Genomic DNA, 15,604 nt, shown 5'->3' with positions numbered 1-15,604 from the left:
TAAGTTTGGATTTTGTTTAAATGTTATAGTTGTTATAGTTTAATACCATAATATTTTTTTTAAAAAAATAGATATGTATCAAAAAAATATTTAGAGAATAGATTTCTTTTGCGACGTTGGTTATAAGTCATTTCACCAATTAGTTTTTTATTTACTTCTTCTGAAGTCATTTCATCCCTACTTGATGTACGAAGGTACATAAATTTTTTAGAAAATCAATAGCATCTCTTTGGTTGATCGTGCTACTTGCAAACCTCTAATTAGGAGACACATTCATTTTTTGGCTAACCATCAAATAAGATGATTTATATATAGTAAATTTTGTTTAACATGCACAATTTGTTTGATGGTACAAACATTAAAATTAGAGATAAACAATCATTGAAGAAGTCACATATACACACGAAGATAATTATAAATACCAAAAGATAACTTACTATATCACACCAGTATGATTTCTGTAGCATCTTTCAATCTCGTAGGATTCTCCAACATTTTTTTTGTTTTTGTGAAACTTCTCTAACATTTTGTTTCAAGCATGAATACTGCCCATGCACAAATTACAAATGAAATCCGTTGCTTTCCCCATTACAAACCAAGAAAACAACAGTTGATTGGAAAGAAATCATCCTATTTTCTATCCAACTAGTGCAATTCTTTAAGAATGAAAAAAAATAAAACTATATACAATTTCTTCAAGTGTAAACAGGGCAGCCTTCAACAATCACACCTTTAGCCGTAGGGCAAGTAGCCAAGGGGCACCCATCAAGGTCATTTCCCCACCAGCTAAGGCTAATGTCCTCCAACCCCAAGCTAAAATACAGAAGCACCCCCATGAAGGCAAGGCCAGCATCAAGTGCCCCAGAGAGCACATAATTGTGCCTCCTCCACCAATCTGGCCTGTACCTATACACAACAAAACCAGACAGAAAACCCAAAATGATCCAAGAAGTGTAGTTGACTGCAGTTGCAGGTGGCATATTCCCTGTGGAACCAATTAGGACGGGCATGTTGATGAGCCTGATCCACTCTTGTTTTGGGAAGGCCTTAGCAGCTGCCCATACAACAAGGGGGGCAACTGCCCCACCCAAGAAGAACCAATTGACTGCCTCATATGTGCCCAAGTTACCAAATATTCTTCTAGGGCCAATCAAGCCCCATATGACTGAGGCATCATAGAATACTGTGTCACTTGGGCAAGTCCACACAGATGATTTGTCCTCGCATATGTCTGGGATGGTTTCCATCAGCCACCAAGCAGTGCCCAAGTAGACAATTCCAGCAATCAGGGTACCCACAACCTGAGAGGTGAATTTTAATTGTTAAGGATATTGGGGTTTGAAGGAAATTATTAAGAAGAGAAATACAATTATACTATTTGTACGATATTCATTGACCACATTATGTGATTTTTGAATGCGTCGAATAGCGATACTCAAAAAAATAGGAAGTTACCTGAGCCATGAACATGGTTCTAGGAGGGATTTTCATGTAGTGACCAAGCTTGAAGTCTTGCAAAAATGTGATGGCTTGTGTCATACTTATGTAGCCATACACCTTGAAGCACATATTGGCAACTGGATATCCTGGGTAGATGTACCCAATTATATACTCAGTGATGATGTTCAAGCCTGGTGTCTGTCATTAGAAAGATGAACTGATTAATGAAGCCACAGATTGGTTAAAAGACTAAAATGTCCAACAAGATTGACTGTTAGGGCTTGTACCAGAAAATGGGTACCTGATTTGTGATGGCTGTGATGATCCCAATTGGGAGGGTGAAGAAAATGGCAATAGCACAAGCTAGTAAAACACCCCACCAAGGCAACTGGAGCTGGTCATTGTAGTATTGGCAGGTAAAAATAGTAACTGCAATGTTGACCAAAAGTATGGCCACAAACCACCATTCGGGCACTTGATTGTACCTCTGCATAAGTCTTGTGTGTATGTCCATTTGCTTCTCTTTGAAACTTGCTTTGCTTTGCTCCCATATTTCCCTACAAATATAGCATATGGCCAAAGAATGAGCTTCAAAACGCAACCTAAACCAATTGACTCCTTATGGTATGTGTGTTTATCTCTGTCATAACTCGACTCTTCATATGAGGAGAGTCAGAAAAATCGACACATATGTGTATACACTTCAATTTATTTTTTTATAATTTTCGACGTAGTGTAATGTCAAATGAACTTGTTTGTTACCTTCCATGAAACAGAGCAACATGAATAATTGTAGCAGTAAGTGCAGCAAAGCCAACGCCGTAAGTTATTGCAAAAAATGTGCTGAGGTAAAGCGGACCTTCTCGATCATACGCAGCGGAATCAAGGTGGAAATTGGAGTCAATGATAGCTGTTATGTTGTATTCTTGACCATCTGATGTGAACAATGTGTCTGAAAAAATTGGGAAGGTTTTGGCTTTGTAGACATTAAGCCAATAGCAAAGAGGAGTCAATATGTACATGACAAAGAAAAAACCAGCAGCAACATTGGCTGTGGCAAACCATGGGCTTGCAAGTGGGCTTCCAAGGTAGGAGGAGATGGTTGACCAGTCAAGCCCAATGGCTCCAATTCCAAGCCCATAAAGACCTGAGCCAAGCTGTTGGGCCAGGACATTATTGGGGAAAATCCAACATATCCAGGAGAGGGAAGTTAGCATTTCAAAGAGGTAGCCAGGGAAAACATAGTAAGCAAAGCTGCACATGAAGGCAATGAGGAAGAACTGTGTTCTGGTCAATCCTCCCTTTGGCCTTGCTTCTTTCTCATGGAGGGCCCTGTGGTAATGAAGTTTTCTCACATTTTAGTCTCTAAATAACTTGGCATGTGACATGTTAGCGTTTTACTCAATAAATAAATGAGATTCGAGCGAGATTGGGGATATAAACAAATGTAAATTTGTAGTTGGAATCTCAAATTTTAGGAGTTGTTAGGGTCTTTCACATTATTGAAATATTGTAAGCATATTGTAACAATTTGATTACATCACCTTAGCTCAAGTCCAAGAACTAGTTAGTTAGGACTTGTGTTTTAGTTTTGCAACCAAACCCATTATATAATGATTGCAAATGATTTTTTAATTTATAAGAAACGTAAAAATGTATTATCTTCTTCGATAAGTAAAAATCCTATGTAAGTATTTTACGTGAAAAAATGTGACAAAGAATAAAGATGTACTATAATTGCGAATGATGATTTGTAATTAATGGACGACTGAGTCTAGCATCTTTCGACAAAATCATCCATATATACAAAATATGTTATACTTGATAAGAAAATAGGTGAATAAATGTAGATAAAATTGCAGTAATTTAATTACTATCTCTGACGCTTCATTATTTCGTGGCATGCATGAATTGAAAGACTAAAAAGGACACTACTTGAATGCAAACACCTACCTACCCTTTCTAAATTCTCATCCCCAAATCAAGATACCAACCAGTCAAAGGCCAATCAACTCCATGGCCAACACACCGGAATCAACGGAATATTCAAAGTAAATTTAAAAAAAAAAAAAAAGATATGACAAAATTAAACACTCTATAATCTATTAACATACATATTATTTATATATATAGTAAGTAAACATTTAAAGTAAAAAATGAAGGTATTACCTGAACAATGAAACTTGGACAAGGTTTGCCGGCCACCACATAGCAGCTGGCTCAACCAAGTACCTCCTGAAAATCCCAGCCCAACCAAACCCCAACACCTACCATTCAATTCAATTTCAAACCCCATATCAACCCTAATCAACAAAATTTCAAAATAATCATCTTCAATTAAACTCTGCAAAACCAATATAATATATCTGGAAGAAGTTAACAAATTACTTGATAAAAATATTCACCTGAGTTGTTAAGATAACAAGCAGGGACACAAAGAAGGTGATGTGTTTCTTGTAAAAAACTTTAACCACAGTAACAACATGAATGGCGTAGACAGTGCCAGCTCCAGAATTGGCAAAGATGGTGATGAGGACATGTTCTTTGACATTGAAGGGTCCAGGGTTCAAGGTGAACTCCCAGCGGGAGCCTTTGAAAAAGGCATGGGTTGTGATTTTGGAAGCCATGAGCTGCCCCAGAGGCACCACAGCAATCTGGGCAGAGATGGCGGTGATCGAAAGAGGCTCTGTTCTGTACCAGAAGAACTGGTTGAGGAAGGAGAGGAGGACGCAGGAGAGGGTACCCAGAACCCACATTCGAAATGTTAGGACTGGGAGGGAGGGATCGTCTGTGGTTGGTACAGTCAAAGCAACCTGTTCCACTGGTGAGTTTTCTTCTTCTTCTGGGTTTTGAAGTTTTGGTTGAGAAGATGAGGGCTGGCCATAAAAGTCTTCATCTTTCTTGTCCTTAGAAACTGCAGATCCAGAAAACAAAATTAGCAAGAGAAAAAGGGAATTTATTGATTGATGGGGAGGGCTTGCTTACTGAAAGGGCTTGTGATTTCATGAGTGGATTCTTCCATGGATTCTGTGCTTTCTGTCATTCTGTGTGTCAATAGTCTAACATGTATATACGTTTTGTTTTTATGGTGGTGGATTAAAATTGAATGATATGAGGAAGGAGAATCTAAGGAGGTAGATAAGTTGTGAAATTTTCTTGGGTCATAACTAATTTTAGGGTATGATGAATTTTTTTTTGGTTGATAAAATGGTATGGTTGATTAAGTTCGGATTTTGTTTAAATGTTATAGTTGTTATTAGGGGTGGACATCTTAAACCGAAATACTGAAATCGTATCATAACCGCACTGTACAATACCGATTTCATACCGCTTCATTTGGTATGTGGAGATATTCGATCGTATTATACCGTACTAATAGAGTATAATATGGTAGCGGTATCAAGATTTTGGTGGTCAATACCGCATCGTACCGAATAGTATAACTTTATGTTTTTGTCATTTATGTTTGGATTGTTTGTATTTTTGTAAATCATAAGGCATAATTTTAACTACTTTGGTTTGTAAGCCATAAGGCATGAGTTTTAACCATTTGGGTTTGATGAATTTGTTGATGGATAAATATTGATTTGGTTGATTTGGTATTGAATATGTTGATTATGATTTGGATATTGAACATATTGATGGATATTGAATATGTTGATTAGGATTTGGATATTGAATATGTTGAATCTTTGAATTTGTAACTTAGGCATCACTTATTTTGGTGTTGAATATTGAATTGGTTCATTTTTTAGTTGTATCATTTTAGTGCCGATACCGATTTGACACGGTGACAGACGGTACCAATTTTGACAAACTATAATCTCATACCGCATCATACCGATTTAAATTTTCGGTATCGGTAGACGCTCAATACCGTACCATACCGTACCGTGCCCACCCCTAGTTGTTATAGTTTAATACCATAATATTTTTTTAATTGGATATGTATCAAAAAAATATTTAGAGAACAGATTTCTTTTGCGACGTTGTGGTTATTATAAGTCATTTCACCAACTAGTTTTTGATTTACTTCTTTTGAAGTCATTTAATCCCTACTTGATGTATGAAGGTTGTAACAACCCGGTTCTTAATTAATATTTAATTATTAATTTATTCTAGTAAAAGACAATTATATTCATAGAATATTTTATTAGGTTTAAAGTTGATTTTTTGACCGGGAAGGAGTTTGGGGATTTGGTGGTACAATTGCGTAGAGCTCGACGATACGAGTTCGTAGACATGCGGTACGCCCAATTCCGAGCTGTAATGAATGAGAAAAGGTCTAGAAACGAAAAGGACGTAAATAGAATTTTAAAATTTCTTATTGCTACAGTACCCGAACTCTTTTTATTTTAGTAAATTTAGGTTTTAGCCACAAAAAAACTTTCACTTTTGGAAAAAGCCAAATTTTTTCCAAAAAAGATATAAAAATCCCTCAACTTTCAAACTAAATACATTCAAATGTAAATGATCCCTTAGGAAATCCAAAAATAAATAAGGACATTTTTGTCCATTTTGACTTCTTTTCAAAATATTTCTCTCTTCTTTGGCATTTTCCAAAATGTCCCTTTTATTTTTCTCTCATTCTTCCTCCCCGAGCAGCTTCAGCATTTTTCTTCTTCTTTGTTTTTCGACACGTTATGGTTCACCGGATGGCCACGCCACCTTCACAAAAAGTGTTCATCTCACCCTCCTCCATAAAACCCACCTAAGATCTAATATGATTGGCTAATGATGAGCTCGAATTGAAGCTAAGGAATGGTTAGGCTTTTCCGGCGATATTTTTGCATTTTCGGCGACTCCGGCCACGAAATTCGTCGAACAAGGTATGAAACTTCATCTACTCTTCGTGCTCTATCTTTTTATGTAGGTATTAAATATCGATTTTGAAGTTTTACAGATGGTTCCATATACCCATATTATGCCGACGGTTTCGTATGTTATTCAGAGATCGATATGATTAACAACCTAGCTAAATAATTAAGCGCATGTCCATATTTAATACCCATATTCAATGGTTGAAAAGGAAAAATTATAGCTTTTGGTTTTTATCAGATTTTGGGTATATATATATATATTAAGTTTAGTTGTGAACCAATTTATTGAAAGTTTATATAAATGACGGGTTATGGTTTTCAAACCCACCGCGAGGGTACCCCCAGTTGCCTTGAGACAGTTTGTTATTTTGATGATGCCTCACGAGTTTCGGGGACGCCTGAACCGTGTGGTGCCAGTTTGTGGCTCATATTGAAGTGTGTCTCCGAGACTCGCCAGTTTATGGTCAGCCGACGAACGGTCCCTCGAATCTCGCCAGGTTTGCGGCTTGGATTGAAGTGTGTCTTCGAGACCGCCAGTTTGCGGATCAGGTGACTACGGTCCCTCGAATCCGCCATTTTGGGGCTTGGGTTGACCTTGTGTCATCGAGACTTGCCTGGGAATTGACGAAATATCAGGAATTGACGGATATCAGGAATTGACGGAAATAAATGGGGTACGCCTAGGTGGAGAGGAGTTAAGATATGAGATGCTTTTAACTAAATTGAGGATTTTATATAATTACCATTATTTTCTTAAGCATCACATTTGTTTTACAAGCGATATATGGAAATATATATAGATTCTAATCAAGTTATTGATATATATATATATATATATATTTTTATTTATTTATGAATTTTACGTGAGTTCGATACAAGAACTTATAAATCTTTAACTTATTTTATTTCATCTTATTATGTTCATTTATCTTTATCTTGCATTATTTTATATAGTATTAAATACCTTAAGTTTTTATAGCATATTTTGCCCCACGAGTCCTAGAGTTATTCGGACCGTGGGAGCGAGAATTGCGGACCAGGTTGACTATATGTCTTTTGAGTCCAACGAGGATTACAGGTTAGGACGTGTCACCATTGGTGTCACGAGGAATTGATGGTTATGGTTTTGCAAGCATGATTACTTGATATAAATGCTTTTATTCCTTCATTTAAATATAGATATTGTCATGTGAGTAATACCAGGAAGCTTGGAACAGGAAATGAGAATTAGAGTGATTTTGCAATGAAAGAACTACGTGTGGCTTGATCTTTTAGTAAGGGTACGTAGGCAGCCTATGGTTACAAGGTGCAGCCACGAGTTAGAATGGTTGAGATTGTCAATGTATTATTGTTGTTCTGGTAATTGAGATGAATTTTATTAGTAAATTGATTTATTTGATTTGTTTCCGCCTAAGGCCAGAATGACATGATGCTTAATTTCTTTTGTATATAATTCGATACATGCTGGCAGTTGTGATATATATATATATATATATATATATAAACATATATGCTTGTCTCACAGGTGGAATATCTTTGGGAAATGTTCAGTTTACAGAGGAGACTTTGCCGAATTTTCGGTAGAAGTCACATTTGAATTTCATTTAATTTCAGTTAAAATGGCAATTTAGTCTTTTGTGCCCACTATTAGCCAAGGTGTCGAACACTCACAAGGTTTGGCTCGGATTCCAAAGTGAAATTTGGGTCGGGTCCTGTCGAAAGTACATAAATATTTTAGAAAATCAATAGTATCTATTTGGTTGATTGTGCTACTTGCAAACTTCTAATTAGGAGACTCATAATTTTTTTCTAACCATCAAATAAGATGATTTATATAGTAAATTTTGTTTAACAAGCACAATTTTTTTGATGGTACAAATATTAAAATTAGAGATAAACGAACATTGAAGAAGTCTCTAACGATACATATACGCACGAAGGTAATTATGAATACCAAAAGATAACTTACTGTATCACACCAGTATGATTTCTGTAGCATCTTTCAATTTCGTAGGATTCTCCAACATTTTTTTTGTTTTTGTGAAACTTCTCCAAATTTTGTTGGACCAAATTCAAGCATGAGTACTGCCCATGCACAAATTACAAATGAAATCCGTTGCTTTCCCCATTACAAACCAAGAAAACAACAGTTGATTGGAAAGAAATCATCCTATTTTTTATCCAACTAGTGCAATTCTTTAAGAACGAAAAAAAGAAAATAACTATATACAATTTCTTCAAGTGTAAACAGGGCAGCCTTCAACAATCACACCTTTAGCCGTAGGGCAAGTAGCCAAGGGGCACCCATCAAGGTCATTTCCCCACCAGTTAAGGCTAATGTCCTCCAACCCCAAGCTAAAATACAGAAGCACCCCCATGAAGGCAAGGCCAGCATCAAGTGCCCCAGAGAGCACATAATTGTGCCTCCTCCACCAATCTGGCCTATACCTATACACAACAAAACCAGACAGAAAACCCAAAATGATCCAAGAAGTGTAGTTGACTGCAGTTGCAGGTGGCATACTCCCTGTGGCACCAATTAGGACTGGCATGTTGATGAGCCTGATCCACTCTTGTTTTGGGAAGGCCTTAGCAGCTGCCCATACAACAAGGGGGGCAACTGCCCCACCCAAGAAGAACCAATTGACTGCCTCATATGTGCCCTCGTTACCAAATATTCTTCTAGGGCCAATCAAGCCCCATATGACTGAGGCATCATAGAACACTGTGTCTCCTGGGCAAGTCCACACTGATGATGTGTCCTCACATATGTCTGGGATGGTTTCCATCAGCCACCAAGCCGTGCCCAAGTAGACAATTGCAGCTATAAGGGTACCCACAACCTGAGAGTTGAATTTTAATTGTTAAGGATATTGGGATTGGAAGGAAATTAATGAGAAGAGAAATACAATTATACCATTTGTACGATATTTATTGATCACATTATGTAATTTGTGAATGCGGTACAATAGCGGCACTAAAAAAATAGGAAGTGACCTGAGCCATGAACATGGTTCTAGGAGGGATTTTCATGTAGTGACCAAGCTTGAAGTCTTGCAAAAATGTGATGGCTTGTGTCATACTTATGTAGCCATACACCTTGAAGCACATATTGGCAACTGGGTAACCTGGGTATATATACCCAATTATATACTCAGTGATGATGTTTAAGCCTGGTGTCTGTCATTAGAAAGATGAACTGATTAATGAAGCAACAGATTAGTTAAAAGACTAAAATGTCTAACAACATTGGCTGTTAAGGGAAAGTACCAGAAAATGGGTACCTGATTTGTGATGGCTGTGATGATCCCAATTGGGAGGGTGAAGAAAATGGCAATAGCACAAGCTAGTAAAACACCCCACCAAGGCAACTGAAGCTGGTCATTGTAGTATTGGCAGGTAAAAATAGTGACTGCAATGTTGACCAAAAGTATGACCACAAACCACCACTCAGGCACTTGCTTGTACCTCTGCATAAGTCTTGTGTGTATGTCCATTTCCTTCTCTTTGAAACTTGCTTTGCTTTGCTCCCATATTTCCCTACAAATACACCATATGGCCAAAGAAAGAGATTCTAAACACTGCCTAAACCAATTGACTCAAATGTGAAAAATTTAAAGAAAATCTTCTTTATCATTGATCGTATACAATTATGTGTATATTTTTATCATAATGTGATTCATAGAAATCGATATATAGTTGTATACAACTAGTTCTAGCGAAGATTTTCTCTAAACTTGAACATAGTGTATTGTTAAATTGTTACCTTCCATGAAACAAAGCAACATGTACAATTGTAGCAGTGAGTGCAGCAAAGCCAACGCCGTAAGTTATTACGAAAATTATACTGAGGTAAAGCGGACCTTCTCGATTGTACGCCGCGGAATCAAGGTGGAAATTAGAGTCAATGATAGCTGTTATGTTGTATTCTTCACCATCTGATTTGAACATTTTGCTTGAAAAAATTGGGAAGGTTTTGGCTTTGTAGACATTAAACCAATAGCAAAACGGAGTCAATATGTACATGACAAGGACAAAACCAGCAGCAACATTGGCTGTGGCAAACCATGGGCTTGCAAGTGGGCTTCCAAGGTAGGAGGAGATGGTTGACCAGTCAAGCCCAATGGTTCCAATTCCAAGCCCATAAAGACCTGAGCCAAGCTGTTGGGCCAGGACACTTTTGGGGAAAATCCAACATATCCAAGAGAGGGAAGTTAGCATTTCAAAGAGGTAGCCAGGGAAAACATAGTAAGCAAAGCTGCATATGAAGGCAATGAGGAAGAACTGTGTTCTGGTCAATCCTCCCTTTGGCCTTGCTTCTTTCTCGTGGAGGGCCCTGTGGTAATGAAATTTTCTCACATTTTAGTCACTAAATAACGTGGCTTGTGACATGTTAGTGTTTTACTCAATAAATAAATGAGATTCAAGCGATACCGTCGGATATAAATAAATGTAAATTTGTGGTTGGGATCTCAAATTTTAGGAGTTGTTAGGGTCTTTCATATTACCTTAGCTCAAGTCCAAAAACTAGTTAGCTAGAACTTGTGTTTTAGTTTTGCAACCAAACCCATTATATAATGATTGAAAATGATTTTTTAATTTACAAAATACGTAAAAATGTATGATCTTTTTGGATAAGTAAAAATCTCATGTATGTATTCTACATGAAAAAATGCGACTGATAGTAAAGATGCGTTATTATTGCAAATGATGATTTGTAATATATGAACGACTGACTGTAGCATCTTTTGACAAAATCATCCATATATATAAAATATGTTATATTTGCCACGAAAAAACGTGAATAAATGTAGATAAAATTACACAGAGAAAATTACTAGCTCTGTCGCTTCATTATTTCGTGGCACGCATGAAATGAAAGACTGAAGGACACTACTTGAATGCAAACACCTACATATCCTTTCTAAATTCTCATCCCCAAATCAAGATACCGACCAGTCAAAGGCCAATTAACTCCATTCTATGGACATCCAAACACACCGGAATCAATGGAATATTCATAGTAAATTATAATATATAAAAAAAAAGATATGACAAAATTAAACACTCTATAATCTATTAACATACATATTATATATATAGTAAGTAAAAATTAAAAGAAAAAGATGAAGGTATTACCTGAACAATGAAACTTGGACAAGGTTCGCTGGCCACCACATAGCAGCTGGCTCAACCAAGTACCTCCTGAAAATCCCAGCCCAACCAAACCCCAACACCTACCATTCAATTCAATTTCAAACCCCATCATGAACCCTAATCAACAAAATTTCAAAATAATCATCTTCAATTAAACTCTACAAAACCAATATAATATATCTGGAAGAAGTTAACAAATTACTTAAATAAAAATATTAACCTGAGTTGTTAAGATAACAAGCAGGGACACAAAGAAGGTGATGTGTTTCTTGTAAAAAACTTTAACCACAGTAACAATATGAATGGCGTAGACAGTTCCAGCTCCGGAGTTGGCAAATATGGTGATGAGGACATGTTCTTTGACATTGAAGGGTCCAGGGTTGAGGGTGAACTCCCAGCGGGAGCCTTTGAAGAAGGCATGGGTTGTGATTTTGGAAGCCATGAGCTGCCCCAGAGGCACCACAGCAATCTGGGCAGAGATGGCGGTGATCGAAAGAGGCTCTTTTCTGTACCAGAAGAACTGGTTGAGGAAGGAGAGGAGGACGCAGGAGAGGGTACCCAGAACCCACATTCGAAATGTTAGGACTGGGAGGGAGGGATCGTCTGTGGTTGGTACAGTCAAAGCAACCTGTTCCACTGGTGAGTTTTCTTCTTCTTCTTCTGGGTTTTGAAGTTTTGGTTGAGAAGATGAGGGCTGGCCATAAAAGTCTTCATCTTTCTTGTCCTTAGAAACTGCAGAGCCAGAAAACAAAATTAGCAAGAGAAAAAGGGAATTTATTGATTGATGGGGAGGGCATGCTTACTGAGAGGGCTTGTGATTTCATGAGTGGATTCTTCCATGGATTCTGAGCTTTCTGTCATTCTGTGTGTCAATAGTTTCTAACATGTATATACGTTTTGTTTTCAAAGGTGGTGGTGGTGGTGGTGGATTAAAATTGAATGATATGACGAAGGAGAATCTAAGGAGGTAGATAAGTTGTGAAATTTTCTTGGGTCATAACTAATTTTAGGGTATGATAAATTTATATCATATCTAATTTAGATAATTAGAAGAAAAAAAATAATTAGTTAGCTAATTAGCTAGCAGGTTATTCTGAGTTGTTGCAGCTGCTCACCCACGTGGCGCTATTTTGTCTGTTTTTTTTTCTTCTACACATCTAATACATATACGAAGTTGAGAATATTAGTTTATCGTATTCAATTCAATCCAATACTAGTCACCGATGGGCTGAACATTACTACAATTAAGCTTGACATATGTTTCTTCCACTGCCTAAAATATCCTCTCTTTTTTGAATCTATTATTGCACTCATGTACTGAGCGACAAAAAATATGGCGGCAAATAGGAAGAATTTTGAGGGGTCCATTGACCATGGATAGTTTGTTGTTTGGTGGTTGGTGACCAAAATAATAGCGTGCAGTGCAGAATAATACCTACCCTTCCAAGGCCAACTGATTTTACAGTTGCCAGTATAACTACATGCCCAATTGGAAAACAAATTTTTTTTATATATTATTATTATTATTATTATTTTTTATAAAAAAAAAAGTGGAAGAGTTGACCAAGGTTTGGGAAATCTATGTTCTAAAGCGCGCTTTCTGGTCTAGATTCAAATTATTCTTGAATCTCATAGAGCAGTGCATATGTGTGGATGATACATATGCACCCACGTAAACTCACTGCTAGCCGGAGGAAAATATTCTGTATATTTATGGTAAAAACTTTTTACATTGTGACTGTCACGGGATCTCAAATCAATTATATATTAATTGCTTTATATATTAATTTTTTTATTATATAACAATGTGTGATTAACTTACGAAATTGCCAATTGACATAACTTCGAGATGTCACTATAGTTAGGTTACTTCTCCTGTCATATATCACAAGTTTGTGACAGACAGCTCTACAATTTTGGAGTTATTTTGAATGAAATTTGATACGACCAATTCACGGACAGAACTACTTAGTGGGCTGCACTGGGTTGTAGCTTAGGTAGTTTTTGGGGAAAGAAAATATTAACATATATAGCCAATTGATTGAGTTCATTTTGAATGAAATTTGAGTTATTACTTTAAAATTTAGTGATTATTATTTTTTTTTTATACTTACAATTTCTATACCAATTCACGGACAGAACTACTAACACCATAGTGGATTATCTAAGATTTTTTACCTAGTGGGCTGCACTGGGTTGTAGCTTGAAAAAGTTTTCAAATAATCATTTTCTTAAGTAGTTTTTGGATTTTATGGATTTTAGTATGAAGTATATATACTTATGACATTTTTATATCGTATTTTGCGATTTTTCATATTTTGATTTAGTGGGAATTGATTGATTTGAATCAAATGAAGTATTATCATTATAAACCTTGTGACTTCTCGGCTTTAAATATATATATATATATAAGTTAAATATATATATATATATGCAAATTTGAAGTCCCACATAAAGGAATTAATATCCTAGTATCCTAATTGGTTTCACATAATGAAGTATCCTCAATTATAATAAATTATGTCAAAATCAAAAATATACTTGTGAAACTTAGCCTTAGCAACGGTCCCAAAAAAATACCATGATGTTTTTTGTATTCTTTGTTATGAAAGTCTCGTAGGTAAAATTCTTATCCCTAACTCTCCAATTTTAATATTTTCATTGATTTGTCTCCATAAGAGAAAAACTTGTCTAAATGAAATTCACCCTTTTAAGAATAAGATGAAATGAAAAAGACACAAAGATATCATGATAGATAGGTTGATTAGCAACAAGATGGATTCATATGACAATAACAAAATATTTCAATTCTCTTAAGGATCTCAAGGTACAACTTCAATAAGTACACTTTTAATTATGTTGTGAAACATATATTCATGTTCATAATATATATATATATATATATTTTTATTGCATCTAATATGTATCTGTTTTCTGTTAATTCTTATTAGAAATTAGTCAATGTAGCTATGAATTGCATGATTTATATGATTTAATGTATACTTTTGTCTTAGCCAAAAAATTTAGCTAACCCATCCGTCGAAAAATTTATGATCCCGCCCTTAAAATCAATTGCTAAGATTGCTGAAGAAGATGTTTTGGCATTATTGGTGGGGGATTGTAACTTGCACGGATTTTATGATCTCCCATATAATGCCGTCGAATATCATGCCAAGCTGCTATCTAAAGTGATAAGCAAATGATAATATGCAAGAGACCCAGCTAAAGTGGTCCCAAGAGCTATAGATGTCATCATCAACATAAACCAACCCGGCTTCCTAAATTGAGAAGCAAATAATGTGCATGAGACACTCCCTTCAATTTTGTAAGGGGACCCAGGCAGATACAATCATGTGAATAATTCTTCTCATTTCTTGCACATTTTGTTAAGAAAGATTAGGGTTTAAGTTAAAGGACTTGCGTGATCAAATGGATAGTAAATAAAATTAGATAATTAAAATGCACTTTAATAGTACATATCTAATCGAACAGCTGTTATTCCATTATTCTTTGTCTTATTTATCTAACATCTATAAATAATGGAAAAAAAGCTTCATGAAATATGATATTATCACATGATCCTTGAGGCTTTTTGTGCACATGAAATGACCAAATGATATTGTTGACGTCTTTATATAACCCCATCTAAATCATTTCTCTTGTTTCCATTAGCAGATTGAAACCAATACTATAGCACTACGGACCCAACAACCTACCCCACTCACCCACCAAATAATGTTTGACATTTTTCTTTCTTATTAAAACTATCGGAAATATTTTTACTCACAATTTTAATCCAAGGTGTATACTTATCACAATTCTTAACACTTGACACATGTTTATAAGCATAATTATGGTTAACTTTTTATTTTTATTTATATTATTATAGTTATGCTTATGGACACATGTCAAGTGCTAAGAAGAGTGATGAGCATACACCTTAGGTTAAATGGTGAGCAAAAATGCTCCAAAAACTATCAATATTCTAACGGGGTCTAGACAGTAGACTAGTGAAAAATGACCTTACCTTGCATACCATAAGTCTTAGGTTTGAATCCTTATGACATCTTAATTGTGTATGTAAGTTTAGACTATCACTTATACTCAGGAAAAAAAAAAAATCAAGATTACACAAGTTTTATGTAACTGAAAGATTAGCGCTAAGATTTAAGGATCATGAAGCAAAT

The 15,604-nt window shown here is 35.8% G+C and overlaps 2 protein-coding genes and 1 long non-coding RNA gene across 6 annotated transcripts; 1 reads left to right on the top strand and 2 right to left on the bottom strand.

The window, feature by feature from the left end:
* Nucleotides 1–560: 560 nt before the first annotated feature.
* On the bottom strand, nt 561–4,645 carry LOC103337848 (oligopeptide transporter 7-like). Of its 2 annotated transcripts, XM_089041589.1 has the most exons (7): nt 4,426–4,645; nt 3,846–4,354; nt 3,610–3,707; nt 2,203–2,772; nt 1,742–1,997; nt 1,456–1,638; nt 561–1,301 (listed from the first exon to the last, which is right to left on the bottom strand). In XM_089041589.1, exons 1-7 carry the CDS (start codon nt 4,481–4,483, stop codon nt 696–698), a joined length of 2,280 nt encoding a protein of 759 aa, XP_088897715.1. In that variant the 5' UTR covers nt 4,484–4,645; the 3' UTR covers nt 561–695. The 2 variants fall into 2 exon arrangements, with proteins under 2 accessions (XP_088897715.1, XP_088897716.1); XM_089041590.1 differs by lacking the exon at nt 4,426–4,645 and having other exon boundaries at nt 3,610–3,743; nt 3,846–3,976.
* A 679-nt stretch (nt 4,646–5,324) lies between these two features.
* LOC148915291 (uncharacterized) lies at nt 5,325–7,772 on the top strand. Of its 2 annotated transcripts, none has more exons than XR_016122030.1 (2): nt 5,325–6,269; nt 7,478–7,772. It is a non-coding gene; the product is annotated as an uncharacterized LOC148915291 (long non-coding RNA). The 2 variants fall into 2 exon arrangements; XR_016122029.1 differs by having other exon boundaries at nt 7,464–7,772.
* Nucleotides 7,773–8,360: 588 nt separating this feature from the next.
* LOC103337849 (oligopeptide transporter 7) lies at nt 8,361–12,597 on the bottom strand. Of its 2 annotated transcripts, XM_089041285.1 has the most exons (7): nt 12,221–12,597; nt 11,638–12,149; nt 11,400–11,497; nt 10,027–10,596; nt 9,545–9,800; nt 9,258–9,440; nt 8,361–9,103 (listed from the first exon to the last, which is right to left on the bottom strand). In XM_089041285.1, exons 1-7 carry the CDS (start codon nt 12,276–12,278, stop codon nt 8,498–8,500), a joined length of 2,283 nt encoding a protein of 760 aa, XP_088897411.1. In that variant the 5' UTR covers nt 12,279–12,597; the 3' UTR covers nt 8,361–8,497. The 2 variants fall into 2 exon arrangements, with proteins under 2 accessions (XP_088897411.1, XP_088897412.1); XM_089041286.1 differs by lacking the exon at nt 12,221–12,597 and having other exon boundaries at nt 11,400–11,534.
* Between the last annotated feature and the right edge of the window lie 3,007 nt (nt 12,598–15,604).

The sequence above is a fragment of the Prunus mume genome, linkage group LG7 (assembly GCF_029339155.1).
Source record: "Prunus mume cultivar Tortuosa linkage group LG7, ASM2933915v1, whole genome shotgun sequence".
NCBI lineage: Eukaryota > Viridiplantae > Streptophyta > Magnoliopsida > Rosales > Rosaceae > Prunus > Prunus mume.
Note: the sequence above shows the minus strand (reverse complement) of the source record. Positions and strands in the feature narration are given on the sequence as shown.